We start from the raw sequence: 24109 nt of genomic DNA on the forward strand, positions 1-24109 counted from the left end.
GTATGCCATGATCATCACAATTATATAAAGGCTTGACATATCTTGCTTTGCATGTCATGAGTCTATCTCATATATTAGTTTCACCTTTTAAGTTGAATTACTGAAATAAATAACAGGGACGCGGGTGGCGCTGTGGGTAAAACCTCAGTGCCTAGGACTTGCCGGTTGTATGGTCGGCGGTTCGAATCCCCGCGGCGGAGTGAGCTCCCGTCGTTCGGTCCCAGCTCCTGCCCACCTAGCAGTTCGAAAGCACTCTTAAGTGCAAGTAGATAAATAGGTACCGCTTTATAGCGGGAAGGTAAACAGCATTTCCGTGTGCTGCACTGGTGCTGGCTCGCCAGATGCAGCTTCGTCACGCTGGCCACGTGACCCGGAAGTGTCTTCAGATGGCGCCGGCTCACGGCCTCTAGAGCGAGATGAGCACGCAACCCTAGAGTCGGACACGACTGACCTGTACGGGCAGGGGTACCAAAAAAAAAGAAAAAAAGAAAAAAGAAATAAATGAACTTTTCCACAATAATTTTCTAATTTTTCAAGTTAGACAAACACAATTCTCCAGGATGGAAGAAGGACTGGCACACGGCACAGTCACCAACTGCTTGTGCTGTGTGCTCCTTACCTGGTGTTCCCACACCATACTTGCCGCTACTGTCAACCACTGTGTGATTGGGGTCCTTCTGCTCTCTCCTGCTCCTCTCTTCCTGGTGTGTTCTTTGAACTTAAATGAGGCTCACTTAACCAAAGCTCATAAAAGTCATGTTTCACTCAGGGGTTCTGCAAATACACAACTTTTGTGTCCTGTTTACTGGGTAGGATGACTTACTCTTACTTGAAAAAATGTGTGTGTGTGTGTGTGTGTGTGTGTTTCTATGGAATCCTTTGACCTGGACACCTTGATTGTCAGCCCTTCCCTGAGTCAAAGACCCCATGGATAGCATTGCCTACAAACTAGCTGGTAAGGGCTTTATCATTGTCTGTGAAGTGGTGTGGTGTAGATCTGGGCAAGGGTTGTTGTAGGATTCAGGAGCAAGCAGCAATCGCACCCTTGTCCTTTAATTTGGGGGTAGAAGTCAGGTGTACTTGCTTCACTGGTGTGCTCCCCTCACCAGATTGTAGAATGGAGGCAACAAACAACTGAAGGGTATGGGAACCCAGAGTGTTTTCAGACTGAGCTTTCACTGCTCGGGAATGGGAAGGGGTGGTGACAAGGAGAAAGAGGTGAAGGAAGATATTTATATCTTGTTGGAAGGATAGGGTTTCTGTCCCTGTTCTCTTGCCCAGTTGTTTGTGTGATGTGTGCATGCATTCTGACATTAACTGAAGGTCCTGCCTGCTGTCCTTTCCTCACAATCTTAAATCATGATTCTCCATTCGGAACAACCCTGTTATTGGCCTTATAGCTGGTCAAAGAAGAGATCCTTCATGGGGTTCTTCTCCCCCCCCCCCTTTTCTGGGTACCCAGCACCACACGTGTGTGTGGTAGCACATAAATACAACGTGCGTAAATGGGGAGTTGCGTGTACTTGCAACACAAGGACACAGGCCATGCAAACAAGCTGTTTAGCACAAATACAAGCCACATGGTAGATTCTATGACACATAACAAGCACAAAAATATTTTGCTGCTCCATTATAATTTGCACTGTGCTTGTGACCTTTTTAATGTTTAGAGACATTAATGTCTTAGAGACATTGTGTGCATTCGGGGCAGGGATAAGTCCCATGCATAGAGCTGGAGTACTTAAATTGCTGTAGCTCTAGAATTATAGGCAATGCACCAAAGTTTATTCATGTGGCCAGAGCTTTGCACCTGATGTTTTCCTAGGTTGGAAGTTGATGTTCTTTGTTGTCATTGCAGTGATGCAGATGTGCTGGAGTGATTGAAATTGATGCAGCCTGCCAGTTGTTGCTGAGTCATCTCAACTGTTCAAACTTATGTGGGCGATTTTTTCTCCCCTTCTGAGCATGCCCTGTCTTTCAAAATTGCCATGAACACATTGCACTCAGCCTCTCAGAAGTGATTGATGTTGGGAAAGTTCTTGTCAGGGTTGAGTTCCTTAGGCAAGGCAGGTCTGTTTCTGTAAATGAGATTGGTCCCTTCCCCCTATCTACACACTTGAAACATTCCCAAATTCTTCTTTGTGTACACTGGCTAAGAATATATCTTATTGTTAGTTTTATAGAGCACCACCTACATCAGGGATGGGGAACTTTGGCCCTCCAAGTGCTCAGCTCCAACTCCCATCTGTCTTCACATTCATCATGCTAGCTTGGGCTGATGCGAGTTGTAGTTCAGCAACACATGGACTGATTTATGAGCACAGTACTTCATGAAGTAGTAGCATTCAGGCCTCTGCCCTGTGAGACTTACAATCTCTCACTCATCACAGGGGAGGGAAATGGAGGCAGGGGTGAAAAGGGAAGGATTCCACTGTCCAATTCTTCATACCATAGCTTAAAGAAGAAGTGGAGATTTCCCAGGGGAATTGGGGGGTGCATTGTGGCCTGCTCCTGTGAACACATATAGTGATGTGCACCTTTCATCAACACGCTACTATTTTTATGGGAGATCCTTCCTCTCCCATCTGAGGTTATAGCCCACCCTGTGCTAAACAGTGTGGGGCATGGACTTTCAAATGATTGGAAGGGCATGTTGCAGCTCCTTGTGATGTAGTTCCTTCTCCCACTTCAAATTATTTTGAATTGTGAAATAACACCAACAAGATAAAATGTTAAAAACCAATTAAACATTTAAAATGCATATGTGTTTCTGTGTTGTATTTGTACTATCGCTACGACAGCTGCTTCTCAGCATTCCACTTGTCACTTAGGAGCAAGGCCATCTGCAATCAATTCCCCAGGTAGAGTGTCCTGATTTTACTACAAAGAAATGACCCAGTGGGGTGATCCTCGTTTAGTGCCACGTATTTCAGGATGACTCCATCAGGGCAAAAATCCGCTGTCAATGGCAACCTCTATATAAGTAAGCTTCTCTTCTGGAAACCAGATGCAGTTAAGGCAGAGTTGTTCTTCATGGGTGGACCTAGCTAGCCAACCTTCTAGCTCCTCCATATGACTGCTCTTTTCCAGGTGCATCAGAAAAAGGCTGGGGGCGCTAACATTCCCAGCCAACAATGTTAAAAAGCCAGAGTACATGCTCAGGATCTCTTAAGATATAAGGTACCACCCAACTGTATTCATGATTTGAAATCTGCATTTTTGCTTAAGAATATGTTCTGGGCCAGGGTGGGGGCATGGAGGATGGTTTGATACTAACAAGAATTTCAAGATTATGAAAATTCGACATAACACTATTTTATCTCCTTTCTAAAAGGCTGAATGTTAAATGGGATCTCAGGAGACTATGTAAAACTATTGGTGCTACATCTCTCCCCAGAATGGCATGTAAACAACAGAGGGTTTCTTAAATGAAATCTACTTTTTGACATAGACATATTTCTTCTTTTCCTTCCCAGACACCCCCTAATCTAGAAGAAATTGATCACTGTGACAGTATGTGTTTGTCAGAAGTTGGGGAAACACAAGTAGTTGTGAATAAACATGGTATGTTTATCGTTTTAGTATACTGGATAAAGTCATGAAGTCAACCCAACTTGGTTAGGGGTTCAAAACCTCATCCTATTGGTCCATGGTGGCCTGCTGTGATCGTAGAGGGGTTACATGCCCTCCCAGCAGGTCATGTCAGCCCTCAGAGGCTGGATGTCATGTGATATCATCAATCAAACTCTAAGGGACCAGTCAAACCATGGGGTGGCCTTAAGCATTTGACAGGAGATAGTACTCTTGTACTACTCATGTTTACTCAGAAGAAAGTTATAGTGAGCTCAATGGGGCTTATCCTTTATCAGGTTTGTTTTGGATCAACTAAGGGGTTATACCGTGTGAGACTTAAAAGTGTAGTTAGCAGTGAAATCCCAAAAGTAAGGTACATTGAGTTCAATGGAATTGACTCCCAGAGACATGTATTTAGAATTGCAGCCTCAGCCTTTTAAAGCAGTTAGCAGGATTAATTCTTTGAGCAGTGTTCTACATTCACCACAGGCCTCTTAAACTGATCCAGCTCCCATCTTTGGCGATCACTTGTAGCGAGTAAGATTATCTTCCATGAAAATGGTCTTAACAGTGTGTCCATGGTGACTGTGAAGGCCACTTCTGGATCTGCACATCCTTCCACAGTGGTGAAATAGATTTCTAGGTGGGAGTTGATCACAGTGAGGATTTGCCAAATGTGCCTTCCTCTGAGCTCCTTTTTCCCTTTCATCCTGAGTTCATGCTTCTTCAAAGTCCATGACACCTTTGGTAGAGACTGTTCTTCAATTGGAGTTCTCGCAGGCCAGTGCTTCCTAGTTGTTGGTGTTCATACTACATTTTTAAAGATTTTCCTTGAGAGCGTCTTTAAACCTCTTGTGTTGTTCACTGGGGTTGCACTTTCCATTCTTAAGTTGGGAATAAAGTAGTTGCTTTGGAAGACAGGAACCAGGCATCCAAACAACGTGACCAGTCCAATGAAGTTGATTCTGAAGAATCATTGCTTTGGCACATACCAGGCTGACCATTAATCAGAGATGCTGAGAGGTGCCTGGAAGGCACCTCTGTTCTAGGCAACAGTTTACATTGTTGAACTGCTCTGATAACCAAGGCTACCTGGTGGTCGAACAAACTGACAAGCAGTCAACCCATGGAGCATGCTTTTCTCCTGTCTAGATTGCTTTCAGGTCCGAGCTGCTGTTCCTGTTAGGAGTCTTGTAAGGAATCTCCAGATAGCAAGTCTTTACTTCTCTACTTGTTTTGTATGTCAGGGTGTCGAATACTTCATTAATTGTTTCTGTATTATAACCTGTGTTGGCTATGTATCTGCCTTATTATTTGTAATTCATTGGGGAACTCATTGGAATAACTCATGCCTTCCATAGAAGAGATTGTAATCATATGCAGAGAGGAATACAATATTGCTCCTAATGGCCTCATCGCTGTTGATTTGTCAGAAGCTTTTCAAATATAAAGATGTGGTTGTGTAAATGCAGTGATGAATAAGAAAGGAGCCAGAAGCCACCTGTTTAATGCTTTCTATGTGTAATCAGTGGATTCAGACAAATGGCTGAAATATAAGTGCTGACAGTGAAACAGCAAAGCCACCACAAGTGAATTTAGCATGTCTGTCTGTTGTCACGGGTGATTGGTGGTAGTACTCGTTTTCTGTGATGTGTCTTAAGCATTCAAACAGTTATAGTGTCAGAATATTCATCTTCTTCACCCCCTCCACTACCATATTCTTAGCTAAACAAAGATACCGCACCGTTGATCCACCCTGTCTATCTAGCTACCATCCAATTTCCCCTCTACCCTTTCCAGACTCTTAGAACTGGGTGAGGAACTTGTGCTGGTGTTGGACTCCAACTCCCATTAGTCACAGACAGCATGATAAAGGGTCAGATATAATGGGAGTTGTGGTCCAGCAACACCTAAGAGAACCACAGGTTCCCCATCGCTGTCATAGAATTAGGAGTGCCACCACTGTGAAGGTTCACTTCTGAGAAGAACCATCTGTTGCATCTGGTATGACAGACTTGCTGGGAGGAATGAGCCTGATAAAAATCTTAACCTATGGGCAGACATATCTGGAGGCAGGTGGTCCTTCCTGTGACTACATGTCACAGAGTGCTGTTAAAGGTCAGAAGCAGTACTTTGAACCAAGCATGGAAATTATGCAGGAGACTATGTAGTTGATAAGACAATGAGATCTAGCAAGAGGAGGTTCTGAGAGGCTTTCTAGATAACACAGTAGGAAGGAAGGCAAGCAAGCAAAGTCAAGGTTAATTATCGTCTAGATGAGAGAAGGTCACAGCATGAAACCCCTGCAAAAGTGTGCACAACTTGAAGCTTTGGAAACTTAAGTAGATGAAGAATTAAGCAGGCCACCTGCAATGATGACGTGGCACACAGAATGATAACATATCCAGTTCCCTGTTCAGTGCCCTTTGGCAAATGGAACACTTTGCATGTAGGGCAGTTGAAATAATTCCCACTGTTGAGTTTGTTTTAACATATCTGGGATATGCTCTTTAATAATTCTAAACATGCATCATACAAACCTTGTGATTATTTTCCCTCATCTGGGCTGCGGTGGGGGAACAGTGTTATTTCAGATGTATAAGGTGGTGGTAGTCTCTGGCACTTGCTAACTTAATGAAGACATCTGACACATGCTTTGCTGGTGGTGTCAGCTGAGTGACATGGGGGGGGAGAGAAGAGAGAGAGAAAAGGGAATGTGTCTTCTAGTGTCTTAGTAGGAAAATGGATTCTTTAAACACTCAGGTGGACACATTTATTTTACTTACTTACTTATTTAAATTATTGAGAACCTACCCGCCCCGTTTCTGTCCTTTAGGATCTCCAACAACAGAAAACAACAACATAAAATCAAGTAGATAGCAGTGCCCTAGAAACTGCAGTTATTCAGGAATTTCAACAAAGCTAAAGTAGGGCATCAGGAGGTGGGTTGCGGGGGCAGCTAATGGTCATTTATCTCAAAAGCCCTCTGAAAGAGCAAGATCTTAACCTGCTGTCTGAACCCCATTAAGGAAGGAGTCAGGTAAGTCTCCCCGATAAGAAAGTTCCACAAGATAAGCACCACAACCAAGGAAGTCTTGTCTCATTTCACCACTCACTACATGTCAGATGTCTGACTCATCAGACATTGGGAACATTAGCCACTTTAAGCTGAGGAAACTGTTCTTGGGTACTTCTTGTTTTGAAAAAAATGTTTCTGCCTCTGCTATTCATTCTATGACTGGTTCTTAATTTGCTGGCAAGCACTCTTCCAGGGTATTTTTACTTAAGAATAATTGGTATGTATTTCTGTTTTTTAAATTAGAAAACAAAGGAATCTGAATTTGCAGGAATAATGGAAGGTCTACAGAAAGAGCGTGACATTTTTTCAGCTCTAATAAAGTCCCTGCAAGATACCAATAGGTGAGTGTCAGATTTTGCCTTTGAATACAAACAATGATGTCTGGTCAGTCATCAGATCAGTGGGATGTCATCCATTTGCAACAGCCCAGAGTTCTGGTAATAAGGAGGAATCTTACACCCTTATATTAAAGTACTTTGAGACCAAGTAGCTCCAGTGGTATTCTGTACCCACTGAAACTTACGATGGGCTGCACTAGAGGCACAATTAGGTTCCTTCTTTTCATTATATTTTGTTTTCTTTGTTCTCTTCCACCTCCAGCATGGCTGCAAAAAAATTGGAAGTTTTTACTTCCATTTTAGATTAACTACAGCTTCCGATGTTGTCTGAACCTGATCAACTGTGCTCTGTCTAAACTGTGGTTTATTGAAACATGCCAGCTCCAAGCCATAGTTTAATAATCTGGCTTGTTTTAATAAATTATGGTTAAGATTAACCACAGTTTTAGGGTTTGGGATGTATTGCTAAACCATGTAAATCTAAAATGAAAACAGATGTTTCCAATCATCTCATGGTCATAATGGAGAGGAGGTGTCTGATCCTGAGGCTTACTGTAACTCCTTATGTAACTCATCCTATGCAGTGAAATATGAAAATGCAGAAAATTGGTGTTTTCATGGTACCTGTACAGTGGTACCTCGGGTTAAGTACTTAATTCGTTCCGGAGGTCCGTTCTTAATCTGAAACTGTTCTTAACCTGAAGCACCACTTTAGCTAATGAGGCCTCCTGCTGCCGCCGCGCCGCCAGAGCCCGATTTCTGTTCTTATCCTGAAGCAAAGTTCTTAACCTGAAGCACTATTTCTGGGTTAGCAGAGTCTATAACCTGAAGCGTTTGTAACCTGAAGTGTATGTAACCCGAGGTACCACTGTATGTCCACTGCAGCCTCAACTTCCTCCTTGCTCCCTGGCCCACCAGGTGGAGAGGAAGGGCCACCTGTGGAGAAGTGACCCCCCCATCCGAGGGAATCTTGACCCCCCACCTGATAGCAATTGACCTGCCTACCTGAGGGGAAAGTGACCCCCCACTTGAGGGAAGGTGATCCCCCCACCTGAGGAGAAGGTGACACTCCACCTGAGGAGAAATGACCCTGCCGCAGCAACAGCACTAACTCTTGCTGTCAGCTAGGACCCAGAAGGAATGACCTTCATTACAGTTAAGCGTTTTAGGCAAAGCCAGTGGCCTTTTTTCTTTTTTTAAAAAAATCCAACAATACTTAATTCTTGGGTTTTTTATTATTATTAATTTTGCTCCTACTTTTGCCAGCTTCTTCCGCTTGGATGCCAGAAACCAGGCACTGATTGCCTCTAAACAGCAAAAGAGCTGAGCCTCTTTCTAATGCTGAAATGGAGAAATTGTAGCCCTGCAGAAGTTGCTGGACTCTCAGCTGTCATCAGCCCCAGCCAGAATGGCCAGTGGTCAAGAATGATGGGAACTATAAGCCGGCAGCATCCAGAGAGCCATAGGTTCCTGTGGTATAGACAATGCTGAGCAGGCCTGGACAAGGGTGGAGAACCGGTAGCCCTGAAGAAGTTGTTGGACACAAGCTCCCATCAGCCCCAGCCAGCATAGTCAATGACTAGGGATGATGGGAGTTGTAAGACCAATAACTTCAGGAGGGTAATTAGTTCTCTACCCCTGTCCTATTAAAAGTATTCCGTATGAGGTAGGGCAGGTGCAGTTGGAGTTTTAAGGAGCACCTATTGTGGTTTACATAGTTTTTTTTAATGTGTTTTTATTATCTTTATTTTTTGGTTGGGGGAGCTGAGCATTTATTAGTGTTAAATGAATCCTTTCTCCTTTGAAGATTTCTCTTTCTCTTTCCCTATTTCTTAGACTGACTTAAAAAGCAACCTTAGCATTGGCATTCACAGATGCTTACTTTTCACTCTACCTAGAGTAGGCAGGGAAAAGTTTTACGTACTCAGGTCTTTTAACATCCTGACTCTGGCCAGCAGCATGTTCCCCTTCTTATTTTATCCATGCAAATGTGATCCAATTTGCTTGCCATGTCATCATCCCCAACGACCTTTACTTTTGAGAACCAGCTCCATCCTTGGATGCTTTGCCTGTGTCACAATTGATATTAAAATAAGCTACATTTATATTAAAATGTGGAGATTTTCCACACATACAGACACCCTTGAGTGTGGAAGTCATGAGTTCAGTGGAAGATGTGTGAGATAAAATAAATCTAAATATCTGTGGCAGAGGAGTTGCTCATAGATGCAGAACAACAGGGTGTGTTGTGCCAAATGTACTTCAGTCTGATTTTTTCTGTGGGAGGGAGAAATGAGCTTGAAGTTGGCCCATTAAGTGTGCCTTGAAGGTTCTGAAAGACGCCAGAATGTAGATGTGCAAGGGTTTCTATTCCTTTCGTCTTATGTAAAGATTTTTTTTTTTAATGCTGTGCGTCGAGATGAGAGGATTGCATGCTTTCAAGAGAGTTTAGTTCTTTCTGCTTTGGAGTGAATTCTTTTATGTATAAAAGATGCCAGAGGTTCACAAGAAAATGACCCCAACTGTTTGATGAACCATGAGTGATGCCTCCTTACAACTTCAGCATACTGATTTTTTTTACTTTTGAATTTTATTTTAGCATAAATAACGTTCAAGAAGAGTTGCACAACATTTCAGTGTTGCGTAAGCAACTAGAAGATGACATCTTAGCTAACTGGAATTTGCGGAGAGTGCTGGAAAGTCAAATCAAAGCTAACAGAAGAGAAGGTAAGGAAGAATATGTGGCAAAGCATCTTTCATAGCATCATAGAATTGGTAGAGTTGGAAGGGACCAGAAGGGTCATCTAGTTAAACCCCCTGCAATGCAGGAATCTCAGCTACAGCATCCATGACAGATGGCTCATTCGAAGCAGCTAATTATGAACCACAGCAGGGATGGGGAACATTTTCAGAGCAAGGGCCACATTCCAAGCAACCTTCTTGACTCCATACGTCAGTGGTGGGTGGGTCCAGATGCAAAAGTGGACAGAGCAATGAATATAAATTGTACGTTTTGTACACTAGGCTAGTTTCTGCATACACACACTCACACACCCTTTTCTATAATCCACCAGACAAGCAAGGGACACTATCAGAGTTCACAGATGCATTCCAACCAGCCAAAAACACTCAGGTGTGCAGTAGGGCCAGTGAGGGGTATGGCAGGTGGGGAAAGTTTTGAGGGCCAGGTAGACCATGAAAGCCACATTTTGCCCTGGACTAGGTTTATCTGTCCCTGGTATAAAATGCGGGAGATCTGCTAAGTCACTATACCTCCTTCCCAGATGATTTGGATTTGAAATAAGTTGATTACAACAGGTCTTTTTCTACAAATTGTTCAGTTAAATAGCACAAACCATTCTTTCTATTCAGTTCCCACAGTCTGTTGCACCAAAACCAAAAAATATATATTCTGCACTGTTATTAACCTGGCGTTTCCCCCCAAGACCTCTGGTTTCTCTCTCTCTCTCTCTCTCTCTCTCTCTCTCTCTCTCTCTCTCTCTCTCTCTCTCTATCCTTCCTGTCCCACCTTTACTTTGCATTTGCTCCAAATTATTAAATATGCAAATTATGATTCTGCATTACATTCACAATGCATACTGATTGCTAGTAAAAAATCTAATACGTCTAAAATGTCAAAAAGTTACAAAGGAATGTGAGGGTAAAAATTATTTCAATTAAAGGGAATGCTTTGGGACAGAAGTAAGTAGCAACAATTTCCTCCCGTTTTAGCAGGCTGTTACACTACCATTTTTCATTACTGTTGTTATGTACCACCTAAACATGTACTAAGCACTTAGTTTTTAATCATTCGCAAACAACTTCATGCCTAGTAGGGTTTATAATCTAAAATTTAAGAAGTGTAAGGCTTGTAATACAGTGTTGCCACCTTATCAGACAGTGTAAAGTAATGGATTCAGACCTGATCTTTGCATGATGCAGAGCAAGGTGGTAGACTTCTGGCTGAATATAAATGCTTCCTTGCATTTAAAAACACATACACCAACCAGTTTGCTTCAAGTGAAAAACTAGCTCAGGTTCTAGCATAGTTTTTTCTTTGTTGTGCTTCTTTCCTACCTACAAGGATCTTGTTCTGTAGGGCGACCAATCAATATTGGGGTTTCCACAGTTGAGTGCTTCAGTCCATTCTTCCACTTCAGGGTAGCTAGTTCATTCTGCTACATGCATACATGCATAAAGGCTTTGAAATGGCAGCCCAGTTACCACGTACGTAGTGAGTGTACACCAGGAGTCAGCAAACTTTTTCAGCAGGGGGCTGGTCCACCGTCCCTCAGACCTTATGGGGGGCCAGACTATATTTTGAAAAAAATAAAAATGAACGAATTCCTATGCCCCACAAATAGCCCAGAGATGCATTTTAAATAAAAGCACACATTCTATGCATGTAAAAACACCAGGCAGGCCCCACAAATAACCCAGAGATGCATTTTAAATAAAAGGACACATTCTACTCATGTAAAAAGACGCTGATTCCCGGACTGTCTGCAGGCCAAATTTAGAAGGCGTTTGGGCTGGATCTGGCCCCCGGCCCTTAGCTTACCTACCCATGGTGTACACAGTCCATTTATTCTTATGTAGGGACATAGGTTGTTGTCTTACACTGAGCCAGATCATTCAGTATCCATCTAATTCAGTATTGTTTACACTGACTGGCAGTGGTTCTACAAGGCTTCAGGAAGTGGTCTCTTCCCAGCCCTACCGAGAGATGCCAGGGACTGAAACAGATCTTCAGCATACAAAGTGTGTGTGCTGCCATTGAGCTACAGTCTACCCAATATTCTAGGCTAGGACACCACAGGGTTACAAGTAAGACTTTGCAAGAGGGCAAACTAGTTTCAGGACCCTGGCCAGCTCCTTGTGGAATGAGGATTAGAGGCTGGATACAATAAACCTGCTTCACCTGGAACTGGGTGTGGGACACAGCTGTGGGCAGTTGGGCTGAGGAATTTATTGATCTATCATCCAAAACTGGTTTGAAATCCACATCATGATAACCGTTTCAAAATATTTGACCTGGCAATATATCACGTATTATGATGTTAGAAAAACCATGAAGCCAGTGCTTTTCTCGTGATTCCTGCAGTTTGCCTGAGCTCTCTGCTTCCTGCAGTGGGCAACAATCCTCAGAGCAGTTTCAGACAAAAGCAGCCCACTGGGAACTTTCCTTAGTAATATAGATGGTGACGCCATGAGCTTCTTGCTTTAAGGTGCCAGGCTGGTAAATGGTTGAGGGAGATGCAGGTCTGAGCCTGCCCTGTTGTTTAAGCCTCTTCCCTCCCTCCCTACCCCCCCTCTCTGTCTCCCACCTGTTTCTCTCTTGTCAATGCTCTTTGTTTCTCATCTTCTGCATGTTTGTGTGTTTGCCTGTGTCCCCCCCTCATTATCCTCCCCATTTTCTCCTTAGCCTTGAAATCTCCCCAATTATTTCCTCTCCCCTTTGCTTTCTCACACATTTGTTTCCCCAGCCCTATACTTCCTCATGTGCTGCCTCTTTCTTTTTCTCCTCTGCTGTCCACCAAGTCCCACTGGCAGAAAAACGGGGGGAAGTGTTTTTATTTTCATTTTCTGGTGCTTACATTGTTGTTTCCCCCTAAATTAGCTTCCCTCCATATTACAAAGGAAGGGTTTTTCTTTTTTAAAGAACTTACCTCTTTGCTTGCTTGCCCTCGCTGCCTCCCTTTGATAAAAAGTGAGAGATTGGTGGGCTGAGGGCTTGGGGGGGGTGAGGCTTCTGCATCACAATAGGGGGAAATGGAAGGGGGAGATTTAACTGGCCACCTTATGCTGAAATAGGAGGTTGGATAGTTGTGAGGTGAGAATGATGGGGTGTTTGTTAGTAAGCAGTGCACCCTACTGAATTCAATGTGGCTTACGCCCAGGGAGGTAGAAGTTCATTTAGTTGAACTCATTGGGGCTTACTCATGCATTTGGCCCTCTGAGTGGAGAAGCAGATGCAACTTGACACTTGTAAATTACTTAAATTATTCTTCGATTAGTTGAAAATAGATTAAGTTGTTTAATAAATTTTTGTTCTGTAAAATTTTATCCATTCTTTCTAGTTTGTAGTTCTAGCTATACTTCTGCAACTTTAATTTAAGAGAAAATGTGCTAATTAAAATGTGCTAATTAAAAATTTATCTGTACTGTAAAATAACAGTTGTAACAATATGTTTTAAAAATTCTCAGTTTTAGACCCCTAAGTAGTATCAGTTGCCAGGACATTACCTCGTTCACCTATACATAGTTCCATCCTTATTTCAGACATTGTGATATATTGGTATATTGCATTGCCTAGCTGGTGATATATCATATTGTTGAAAACCAGATATTGCCCAGCTCTAGTAGGGAGCCTGAGGATGTAACATCCACCTTGGACCGACCCTTAAAAAGCAAGTCTAGAGTGAGAGACTGGCATGATGTCCGCTGTTTCCAGGAAGTCTTCTCATTGTGAGACTTTTATGGGTGAGCAGGACCCTGCATGAGAACCTGGAGGCTGAGGAGGAGGGTTTGTCAGCAGGAAAATGAATTCATATTGATTTGGTATTGATATTGATGTTGGTATTGGACCCCTCTGACCACATCAAAGTCTGTCAGTCAGTTGACTACTTTGCTGCATCATGGTAGACAGAAACAGTCATGTATATTATGTACGTCAAAAAATATCTACCCACTAAGGCATCTCAGAATCTGCAGCAAGCATGGCTGAGTTCTGAGCCCTGAACAAAATATGTTTGCATCGTTCCCCCATAATTCTGTCCCTTTGAGCTGTTCATAGAATCATAGAATTGTAGAGTTGGAAAGGATACTGAGGATCATCTAGTCCAACCCCCTGCAATGCAGGAATATGCAGCTCTCCCATATGGGGATCGAACCTGCAACTTCGGCATTATCAGCACAATGCGCTAACCAACTGAGCTATCCTCAGGATATTAGAAATCCCTGCAGAACACTCATTCCCACTGCTGATTTCTGAGATTTCCTGAAGTAATGCCCTTACAACATTCAGCCTTCTGTTTTAGTCATAGGGACTAACAACTTGATTTTGTAAGAAACTGCTGAATCCCGCACCTGGTTTCATATTATATGCACTTTTAGCACATGCACAAAATCACAGAGTATGTAGGTGTGACAGCAGTAAGAAGGGAGTAGAGATCTGCAAATAATGGTACACTCATTCCATTGAATGGGTACCTCAGTTACAAAATATATTGGTGGTTTTTCGAGGGCAGAGCAGGAAATTCCAATGCAATTATATAGATTAAGCTATCTTCTTCTTCTTTTTTAAAAAATAGAGGAAACCATATCTTCTTGGGGAGAACAGACGTCTTACATGAGCATTTGTTTAAGAGACCAGGGTGGTTTGGAGTTGCAGTTGGACCAGCTGTCTCATGATGAGCTTAAGAGAAAGGTATTGTTTTCCTGTTCCTTTACAGTCGTCCAGTATTTCTTGGGCATGCCAGCCTGCATCTTTGTTTGGAACTCTGATGTGGGTGATTTTTGGAGGATTGGGTCCGGGGAGGACCTGCATGATCTATAAATGTACAAGAGGCAGTTGCAGATTCCAGGCATCAGGACAGACTAATCTGTCCATAATTCCTGACTGGAGCTGATGGGAGTTGTAGTCCAAAACATCTGGGGAACACCAGGGTGGGAAAGGCTACTGTAAGTAATATGCACTCTGCCCTGCCAAGCCACAAACATGCTGTGCCACTAAATGCAGTTTCCGAATACTTTTCAAAGGTATCCCAACACAGAGCACATTCCAGTAATCCATATGAGAGTTTACAGTGCACAATACGTCTGTTTTTCTTTAGAATGCTGCAAGATTCATGGGAGTTATTGAAATAAGAATTGTTCTTTCTCTGCATACCAAGGACCATTGCTCACACCCTGTGGTTGTTATGATTACAGATCAGAACCACATTGTGTACCTATTAAGAACTGTAATGAGTTTACCTATTACAACTGTAATGTATTTTTTCTTCAGAAGTGCCATTGCCCTCAGGTCCTTATTGCAAGCCTGCCATGGGCATCTTCTGTAGTTATTACTGTCATTAGCTATTTTGGAATATTTATTGGTTTGGTGGTATGTCTTATGCTTGTTAAACTATTCATTTTAAATGCATCCAAAATTACTGATTTAAAATAATTATTATTTAATTGTTAATGTAATGTTGTATGTTGTATATTGTATTATTTTAATTATGGTTATTGTATATTTGTCTTTGGGCTATTCTGTTGTTAACTGCTTTGAGTAGAATTTTGTAGAAAATGTGGCAACAACAGCCAGCCACCATCCCCATCATCAGCTGGTTGGCTGCAGTGAGAAATAGATGTTTGACTAGATGGGCCAGTGGTCCGATCCAATAGGCTCTTTTCATGTACTCAGATTCTTAACTCCCTGTCATGGGTTTCTTGGGGTATACACTCAGGGGGGGGGGGGGAGGATGCATACACACTTCAAACATGAACAATTTCAACTGGCAGGCAATGCACACCTACAGTGTATCTTTTAAGAAATTGGTTGTTGAAATCATGATGTATGAAGCAGTCTGAAGAATGTTAAGAGCTTCCAAAGTCTCTAAAGGCTTCCTTTTGCTTTTTCAGGTTGCTGAACTCCTCTCAGTCGTGAAGGAGCTGCATTTGGCAAATCAAAACCTAAAAAAAAATCAACTTGAAATCTCCACATTGAACATTGTGGCAAAGGGAAGTCAGGATACTCTAGACCAGAGTGAGGTGAGATTTAGTTTCCTGGTGCTGCTAAAGCTGGTGGAAGTGCAGCTTTATTTTTAAACATGATTTCTAGATACAGTAGTACCTCGGGTTAAGAACTTCCATAGAGCTTGGTTTCCACCTCATCTCTTACTGTTCAGCATCTACATGAAACCATTAAGTGAGGTCAACTTGGGATTTAGAGTGTGGTGTTAGCACTAATTCAATGACCCAAAATTCTGGTTCATCTCATGTAAGACAGTTGAGATGATACAGAGGCTCAAATGGCTTGGTGGAGTGGAAGGTATTTGGGCATTGAGGAGTCCAATCACTTGATAGAGCTGAGGTTGAGGGCTGCAGTCTTGGGTTCTCAGTTCTTAAGCTTGAGAGCCCTTTGTTACTGGGTTCAGATTGAGTGCCTCCATAGTCGCCTCATTCTTGGTATCTGTGTCCAGGCTCCTGCTGGAAGGTGAGGCTGCAACATTCTTAATGCATTATTGGCGAGGCACTGGACCCCACATAGCCTGATACTCTGTGTGTGTGTGTGTGTGTGTGTGTGTGTGTGTTTAAAAGGGACTCTGTTAACATCTGGTTATAAGCATACTGGAGGTTTCTGAGTGTCTCCCCGCATTTTTGTCTTGAACTGAGACCCCCAATACTGGATCTGGGTTTTTACAAGGTAGCTGTTTCTTAAAGTAGAGGCGTTGCTTTGGGGGAGATGTTTGCTGCAATTTGCGCTGCTCTCCTCAAGGGGGTGCTGTTCCCCTGCAACTGTCAACAGAAAACCACAACAGTGGCATTTATATAACACTTTTGAGTTTTTTCAAAGTGGTTCACATATAGTATCTAATTCTACTCCTTAAAAAGAATCCTGTAAGTCTGGCCAGGATTTTGTGTGTATGGTTTTTTTTTTACACATTTTTTAATCCAGTTTTTCTCAAAAACAATGAAGCTTGCAGCCAAGAAAAACCAAGTAATAAGAACACAAAGGGATTAAGTAATGCCCCAAGTTATTAATTAATAATAAAGATAAATAAAGACTATACAAATTTCAGCAACCACACCTCAGTCAAAAATCCAAGCAGATGGAGCGGGAGGAACAAAAACCAGCTTTCATGAAAATGAAAGACCCCAAAGCCTTCTCAAAGAGCCAGGTCTTAACCCTATGTGCTTGGACTTGATGGGCCTCCCTGAGGAGGCCATTCTGTGGAACTGGCATGGCAACTGAAAAAGCTCCAATACTACTGGATACCTAGTAAACTTAATTGAGAAAAGTATTTTTATTTTTTTTTAGTTTTATTTCTCAGCTTTCTACCCCACCCCTCATCATAAATCATAAATAATCTCAGGGCGACTAACAGCAGTTTAAAATACAATAGAATTGGGGCAGGGAACCTTTTTGGATATGCTGGGGGTTGAATCTGGGGCCTTCTGCATGCAAAGCAGATACTTTTACCTCTGAGTTGTGGCCCTCCCCTGAATACACAAGTACTTCTGCTACACCAGGGATGATAAAATCTCAGGACCGGGGACCCATTGTGACCCTTCAGGCTTCTCTGCCCTTGGAATTTCCCCAAGGCCTTTCCATATGTCACACTCCTGCAGGCACAGCTTTGAACCCTGAGTGTCATTGAGCTCTGAGAATGCCAGTGGCTTGCAGGCAAGGTAGAGGCATTCTCAGAGCAAATTGCCACATTTGAGCCAGAAACAAATATTCAAGGAGGGTGCAAGGAAGGGTCAGTAGGTTGTGTGGCCTGGGGAGAGTCCTAAAGACCAGCCAGAGAGTCCTGGTAGGCTGCATTTGGTCCCTGAGCCTGAGGTTCCCATTAGGATAAAACTATGCAATGGTAAGAGCATGATGTAGTGGTTAGAGTGTTTGACTAGGACCTGAGAGACCAGGGTTTAAAACACTGCCCAGCCATGAAACTCACTAGGTGATCTTGGGTTAATCACAATCCTTCAGCCTAACCTACTTCACAGGGTTGTAACAAATATAAAATGGGGAAGAAGAGAAACGTGTACACCACCTTGAGGTCATTGGAGGAAAGGTGGGATATATATACACACTGTTCAATAGTGCCTGTAGCGCCTGTCTCGGGAGATTGTGGACTCTCCTTTGCCATCTAGCCTCTGCTTAAATGCCTTCAGCAATCTGTCAGGGATGCTGTCGTTGCAATGCAGATCTGGCATTGTTGATGCAGATGGTCACCAAGATTGCTTCCAGGTCTGTGAGTCTACAATTCAGTAGGGGACCATGGAGCAAGGCCTCAGAAGTTGCATGGAGCTTGCAAAAGAGTAGAGATGGGGGAAAGACAGATCTTAAGGTAGACAGAATAAATGGTTTTCAAATGGGGTTAGACAGATTCTTGGATAAATTTATCAACAGCTATTAGTTCCTGGTAGCTAAATGCAACCTTCAAATTCACAAGCAGTTTGTCTATGAATACCAATTATGGGCTGGGGGGAGGCAGCAGTGGATGATAGTAGCCTTCATGCCCTGATGGAGAACCGTAGAGGCATCTGACTGGTTGCTCTTGAAAAAATAATGTTGGCCAAGTGTTCACCACTCATTTCAGTCTGTTCTAATCTGATATCTAAAGGTAAAGGTAAAGGGACCCCTGACCGTTAGGTCCAGTCGTGGACGACTCTGGAGTTGCAGCGCTCATCTCGATTTATTGGCTGAGGGAGCCGGCATACAGCTTCCGGGTCATGTGGCCAGCATGACTAAGCCGCTTCTGGCAAACCAGAGCAGCGCATGGAAATGCCGTGTACCCTCCCTCCAGAGTGGTACCTATTTATCTACTTGCATTTTGACGTGCTTTTGAACTGCTAGGTTGGCAGGAGCAGGGACCGAGCAACGGGAGCTCACTGCGTCGCAGGGATTTGAACTGCCGACCTTCTGATTGGCAAGCCCTAGGCTCTGTGGTTTAACCCACAGTGCCACTCGTGTCCCTATTCTGATATCTAATATGGCCTTAATCCCAGAATATGCATGTTAAATTGTTGTTTGGGGGGAATATTGGCTGAAAACTTGCTTTCCTCTCCCCCTCCCCCCTCCCCCCCAATGTTACACAGTGGTATCACAGTGCTTCTGGCACTAGTGTGCAAAACAATCCTATTTCTTCTTGAAGAGTAGCACACACACACAAATATATGTATGTATTTTTATATTTAATGTCTGTCCTGGACATTTGATAGCCCTATATCTTTTAGCAAAATAAGAGAAACTGGAAAAAGAGAAAACTGACGGCCCTTCAGGTGCTTACAGGGCTTTCTCCAAGCTAAGCTTCCCAGTTCCATCAACGTTTCTCCACAGGACTGCACTTTTGACCCTCTTCATTGACTTTTTCTGAAGTCATTTGTCTAAATCCTTGAAATGCAGTGCCCAGAACTGAAAACATACACATTCCTGGGTTATACCTACATATCCTGTAGGCAGTTTTTTGTAGGAGTTTTGGGGGGTATTTTCATAGGGAAGGAAGGCTTAATGCCCTTCCCCTGTTCTGCAGCACAACAGTGCTGATCCAGATCTCTACCCTTGCTTCCTCAAGGTGCTATGAACAGCTTTAAAAACAGCAGGGGAATGTATTTGGGGGTCTCCATCATCACATCTAATTTGGCCCTCAGCTTTGTACAGCATTGAGTGTGCCACCCACATTGAATAAATATTAGAATACTGAATTGGTCAAATTCTGGGTAGTGGGGCTTATTTTAACATATTGGAATTTGCTTCATTTGGTGCTGCCATGGGATTTGTTCATTCCTCTCAACCAGCACATGATGCCCATCAAGATATAACTCTCTGAGCCCAGGACTTTCTCTTGGCTGTTTTAAAAAATGTATCATTTTTTCTTTCTGTGAAGACAGCAGAAACACAATCCTGCTAAGCCCCGCTGTAGAGTCTTCCTAAGTCATGTCTCCCTTGGGTTGCCATAGCTCTGAGCTGTATGGGGTGCCTTCGGGCTCCAAAAGAGAGATAAAAAAGGTTGTTTTTCTGCTGTCCTCTGAACATCTGCTTTCAGATGTGCTGAGTCCTGCCTCTGGGACTCATGGGATCTTTGCAAACCAAGCATATCAACTATTCATTTAGGAAAAAACACATTCTCAAGGTTTTTCATTGCCATGAGATGATTTGAAAGAGGAAGCTTTATCCTTCGTAGACCTTCTCCTGGCCTTGAGCCACATATTTTACATTAAAAAAAAAAAATTGGTCAAGCATTAAAAGTCTCTTCCTTGGGGTACAGCAATTTCTCCATCACTCAGAAGCTAACACTTGAAGTCTTGAATGCAGCTCTATGCTTGCTTGCTACTTTGGTGGCCTTTTAAAGTAGATCAACACAATTTTAGTAACTTGGTGCTGGTCGGGAAGGAGCTCTTGGTGACTGTATGCTTTCTTGTATCAAGTTTTAGAGGCAGTACGCTTCAGAAGACCATTTGCTGGGGAACAATGGGGGGAGGTCTCTTGCCTTCATGTCCTTAAGTGCATAAGAGCCCTGCTGGATTAAGCCAACTGTCAGGCCACTGTTTATACACTTGGAGTTTTATCCAGTGTTAGTTCTACTCCAGGAAGACCCATTGGAATCAATGGACATGACTATCAGGTCCACTAATTCCAGAAGGTCTACTCTGAATAAAACTTAGTTGGATATAATCCTTGATGCTTTTTTACTCTCTTAAGTAATGTATGAAGCTAGCCTTAAGAAAGAGCAATCTGAGGTCTTAATGAAATATTTTTCTTTTCAGTAAACTGTTTATCACATGACCCAAATCTCCCATTGGCTCTTAATAGTGGGGCACCAAGGTCCTGGCACCCAGGCCTTCTCATTTGTCCTTTCAGGCTGTTTTGGTGCAGCCATGCCTATATATGATTTTACCTGTGAGGCAGGTAAAAACACAGCTGTTGCTTGCAAGCACTGCTAATCAGCTGTTTTTCCATGTGGGCAAAAGCAGTTCATGCACCATCATTATTATGTCAGGTGATTGACAAGTGAGTGCTCCCCATTGCCACTAGAAATGTGAAGTCCTGAGGGGAAAGATGGGAAAATGGAAGAAAACTAACCCCTCATTTCCCTCCAACCCCTTTTTGCCCCATCCAACTGAAAAATGTTGGACTATGAAGTATTTTCTTTTGGAATGAATGATGAATAAAATGTTTAAGATAATACATTCATATTTTTACACCTCCAAAGTGAGGACTAAAAACTATGTAATAGGAAGACTTTTATGTAAGACTATGTACAAAATTGGATTATTACAGTTTCTGTACCCAGAGGACACTGAGTTGTACACTGAGACTGCAGTTGCCAAATGCAAGATAGGGGGCATGGGCTTTGTTGCAAGAGAAGGAAGAAGGATTCAGAACCTTCTTTGCTTGTGGGCTTCCTCTTGGATATTTGGGGGATCTGCTTTGGTCCTCTTGACTGGGCCTCCAAAGACCAGGATGGGGGTGAAAGTACAGAGCAACACAAAAGAACAGAAAGTGTATGCCATACTTTCAGATAAAAATGCATGCAATACTTTCAAAAGCTGCACAAAACAGAACAGCTTCAGGTATTTTGGTTGAGTAATGCAGTCTGGGATTCTGCCAAATACATCCCTCCTGCAACATGGTGGCAAGGCAACTTCCGAGCCTTCTTCTTGCTTACTTCATATACCTCAATCTTCTGCAGCTTGTGAAAGAAACTTTTCTGTGTCTGAAAATACACCAAATCAAGAAATGTACCAACATGTGAAAGGGAAGAGATGCTTTTTCAAAATTAATAGAAGTAGTAGTAGTAGTAGTAGTAGTAGTAGTAGTAGTAGTACCCTGCCCATCTGATTGGGCTACCCCAGTCACTCTGGGCTGCTTCCAACAGAATATAAAAGAACACAACTAAACATCAAACATTAAAAGCTGCCTTCAGATGTCTTCTGAAATTCATATAGTTGTTTATTTCCTTGACATCTGACAGGAGGGCATTCCACATGGTGGGTGCAACTACTGAGAAGGCCCTCTGCATTGGGGGAACTGGCAGAAGGCCCTCCGAGCTGGACCTCAGTGTCATGGCTGGACAATGGGGGCAGAGATGCACCTTCAGGTATAATAATAATAATAATAATAATAATAATAATAATAATAATTTTTATTCATACCCTGCCCTCCCCAGCAAATACCAGGCTCAGGGCGGCTAACAACCAATTTTAAAAAAAGTTGATTGAAATACAACTTAAAAACAAGATTAAAATACAACATTAAAACAATTAAAACATTAAAATGCAGCCTTATCACAGGAGGAGAGAGGAAAAAAGAAAGTGGGGGAGGGAATCAAATTGATTCTAAGCCAAAGGCTAGGCGGAACAACTCTGTCTTACAGGCCCTGGAAAGAAATCAGATCCTGCAGGGCCCTGGTCTCATGAGGCAAAGCGTTCCACCAGGCTGGAGTCAGTGTTGAAAAGGCCCTGGCTCTGGCTGAGGCTAATCTGACTTCCTTAGGGCCCGGGACCACTAGGGTGTTGCTATTTATGGACCTTAAGGTCCTCTGTGGGGCATATACAGGGGAGAATACAGGGCCAAGACCATTTAGGGCTTTAAAGGTCAGCACCAACACTTTGAATTGCGCTTGGAAATTGTACTGGGAGCCAATGTAGTTCCTTCAGGACTGGTGTTATATGGTCCCAGCAGCCACTCCCAGTCACCAGTCTAGCTGCCGCGTTCTGGATTAATTGTAGTTTCTGAGTCACCTTCAAAGGTAGCCTCATGTAGAGTGCATTGCAGTAGTCCAAGCAGGAGATAAACAGAGCATGTACCACTCCAGCAAGACAGTGTGTGGGCAGGTAGGGTCTCAGCCATCGCTGTTAGACAGCCATCCTGGACACATAATTAACCTGCGCCTCCATGGACAGCTGTGAATCCAAAATGACCCCCAGGCTTCGCATCTCCAGTCAAGCCATTAGTTTTTAGAAATTCTTGATAAATGTGCTGGCAAATAAAAATAATAAAAAGAAGCAGAAACTGGTAATGATAACTCAGAAAATGACACTGATTAAATTTTATGTAGTATACATTGAGTCTTCTTCTTCCCCCCTCCCTTCTTTTTCTCAGCTCTTTTTATGGAAATGAGTGCTTTATGTCTGCTTCACACTGTGAAGGCCTGGAGGAGATGTAATGATTTTCAGAATGCACAATAACTTTCTTTGTTTTTACTATAATGTTGATGGTTTCTTCTGTTTTTTACTTTTTGCTAGCTCTTCATAAATTGACAAAACCAAAGAGATGCTTAGGTTTCTTACAGTTTGGCAGCTTTTGTAACTTTTTTTTTATAAAAAAAAACCCCCTCTAAATTTATTTTGTAATTATTGTATGTCTAAACTGTACTTTGAATATACAAAACATGGTAATTTTATGACATACCAAGTTAGACACAATACATTTTTATGTTTCTAAAATAACAAAGTGATATTTGATCTGTAAAGGGTGCTAAAGAATGTATTGAAGATTTTTCAGTTTTCCCCAAATTTGTGTTTTGCCCTGGGGGAAAAATCTATTTCTCCCATGGCTTCAAAATTTATCACTCCCCCCCTGCCCCCCCCCCCCCGTCAAATGTGGGCCTGCATGGGGCGTGGGTGGCCTGATCTATTTTTCATTCATGATCTGCTCAGGGATCCAACTCCTTGCTCTTGGTTTCTCTCCTGGCTGCTCCCACTTGATTGACAATAGGCCATCCTTGACAATGTTTCCACTGTAAAAGCAGGTTCTTTTAATCCCAGATAACACCTGTGCAGGATAATGAATTCTTCTGCTGGCTTTAAGCCCATTAAAGCAGCTTCCTGATTCTTTGAGTTCAAAATCGTTTGTCAGAAGAAGAGAATGCAGCTGAAAAGAGCTGTGTCGTCTTCCCATGGCGCTTCCTTTAGAACAGGGATGGAGAAACCTTTTCAACCCAAGGACTACATTCTCGTGTTGGGAACCTTCTGGGGAATGCATGTCAGAGACAAAGTGGGTGGAGCAATGGATATGGCTCTTACTTTGAATAGTCGGCTGTATTTAAGCCTCACAAAAGTCAGAGGTTTATATTTGCATACTAGGGTTGCCATACGTCTGTTTCCCCCCAGAAATGTCCTCTTTTTCAGGTTTAAAATGTCTGTCTGGGTGGATTTTTAAAATTTGGCAGAATGTTCAGGGTTTTTTTGTTTGGTACCATTACAGGTCTTGTGTGGTTATTTTGGGTTGTTTTTTGTTTTGCTTTTCTGCCTGTGGGATCTCCCTCCAAGCCCCCCTGGATCACCTTACACAGCCTCTCTTCCCTCTTCTGCTGCAGGGATAGACAGGGACCAGCTCACTTTCCCCTCTTCCTTATCAACAGTTCCACTTCATACTTCCAGGAATCTCCCAAGAAAAAAAAAAGCA

The 24109-nt window shown here is 42.7% G+C and overlaps 1 protein-coding gene across 1 annotated transcript in view; it reads left to right on the forward strand.

Annotated features, from left to right (window-relative positions):
• CDK5RAP2 (CDK5 regulatory subunit associated protein 2) overlaps nucleotides 1–24109 on the forward strand; it is a 138807-nt gene that overhangs the window by 52868 nt on the left and 61830 nt on the right. The window contains 4 exon segments of the mRNA XM_028715746.2: nucleotides 6896–6993; nucleotides 9590–9717; nucleotides 14304–14419; nucleotides 15619–15747. Of these exon segments, the coding sequence (XP_028571579.2) occupies nucleotides 6896–6993; nucleotides 9590–9717; nucleotides 14304–14419; nucleotides 15619–15747 (471 nt within the window).

The sequence above is a fragment of the Podarcis muralis genome, chromosome Z (assembly GCF_964188315.1).
Source record: "Podarcis muralis chromosome Z, rPodMur119.hap1.1, whole genome shotgun sequence".
Classification (NCBI taxonomy): domain Eukaryota; kingdom Metazoa; phylum Chordata; class Lepidosauria; order Squamata; family Lacertidae; genus Podarcis; species Podarcis muralis.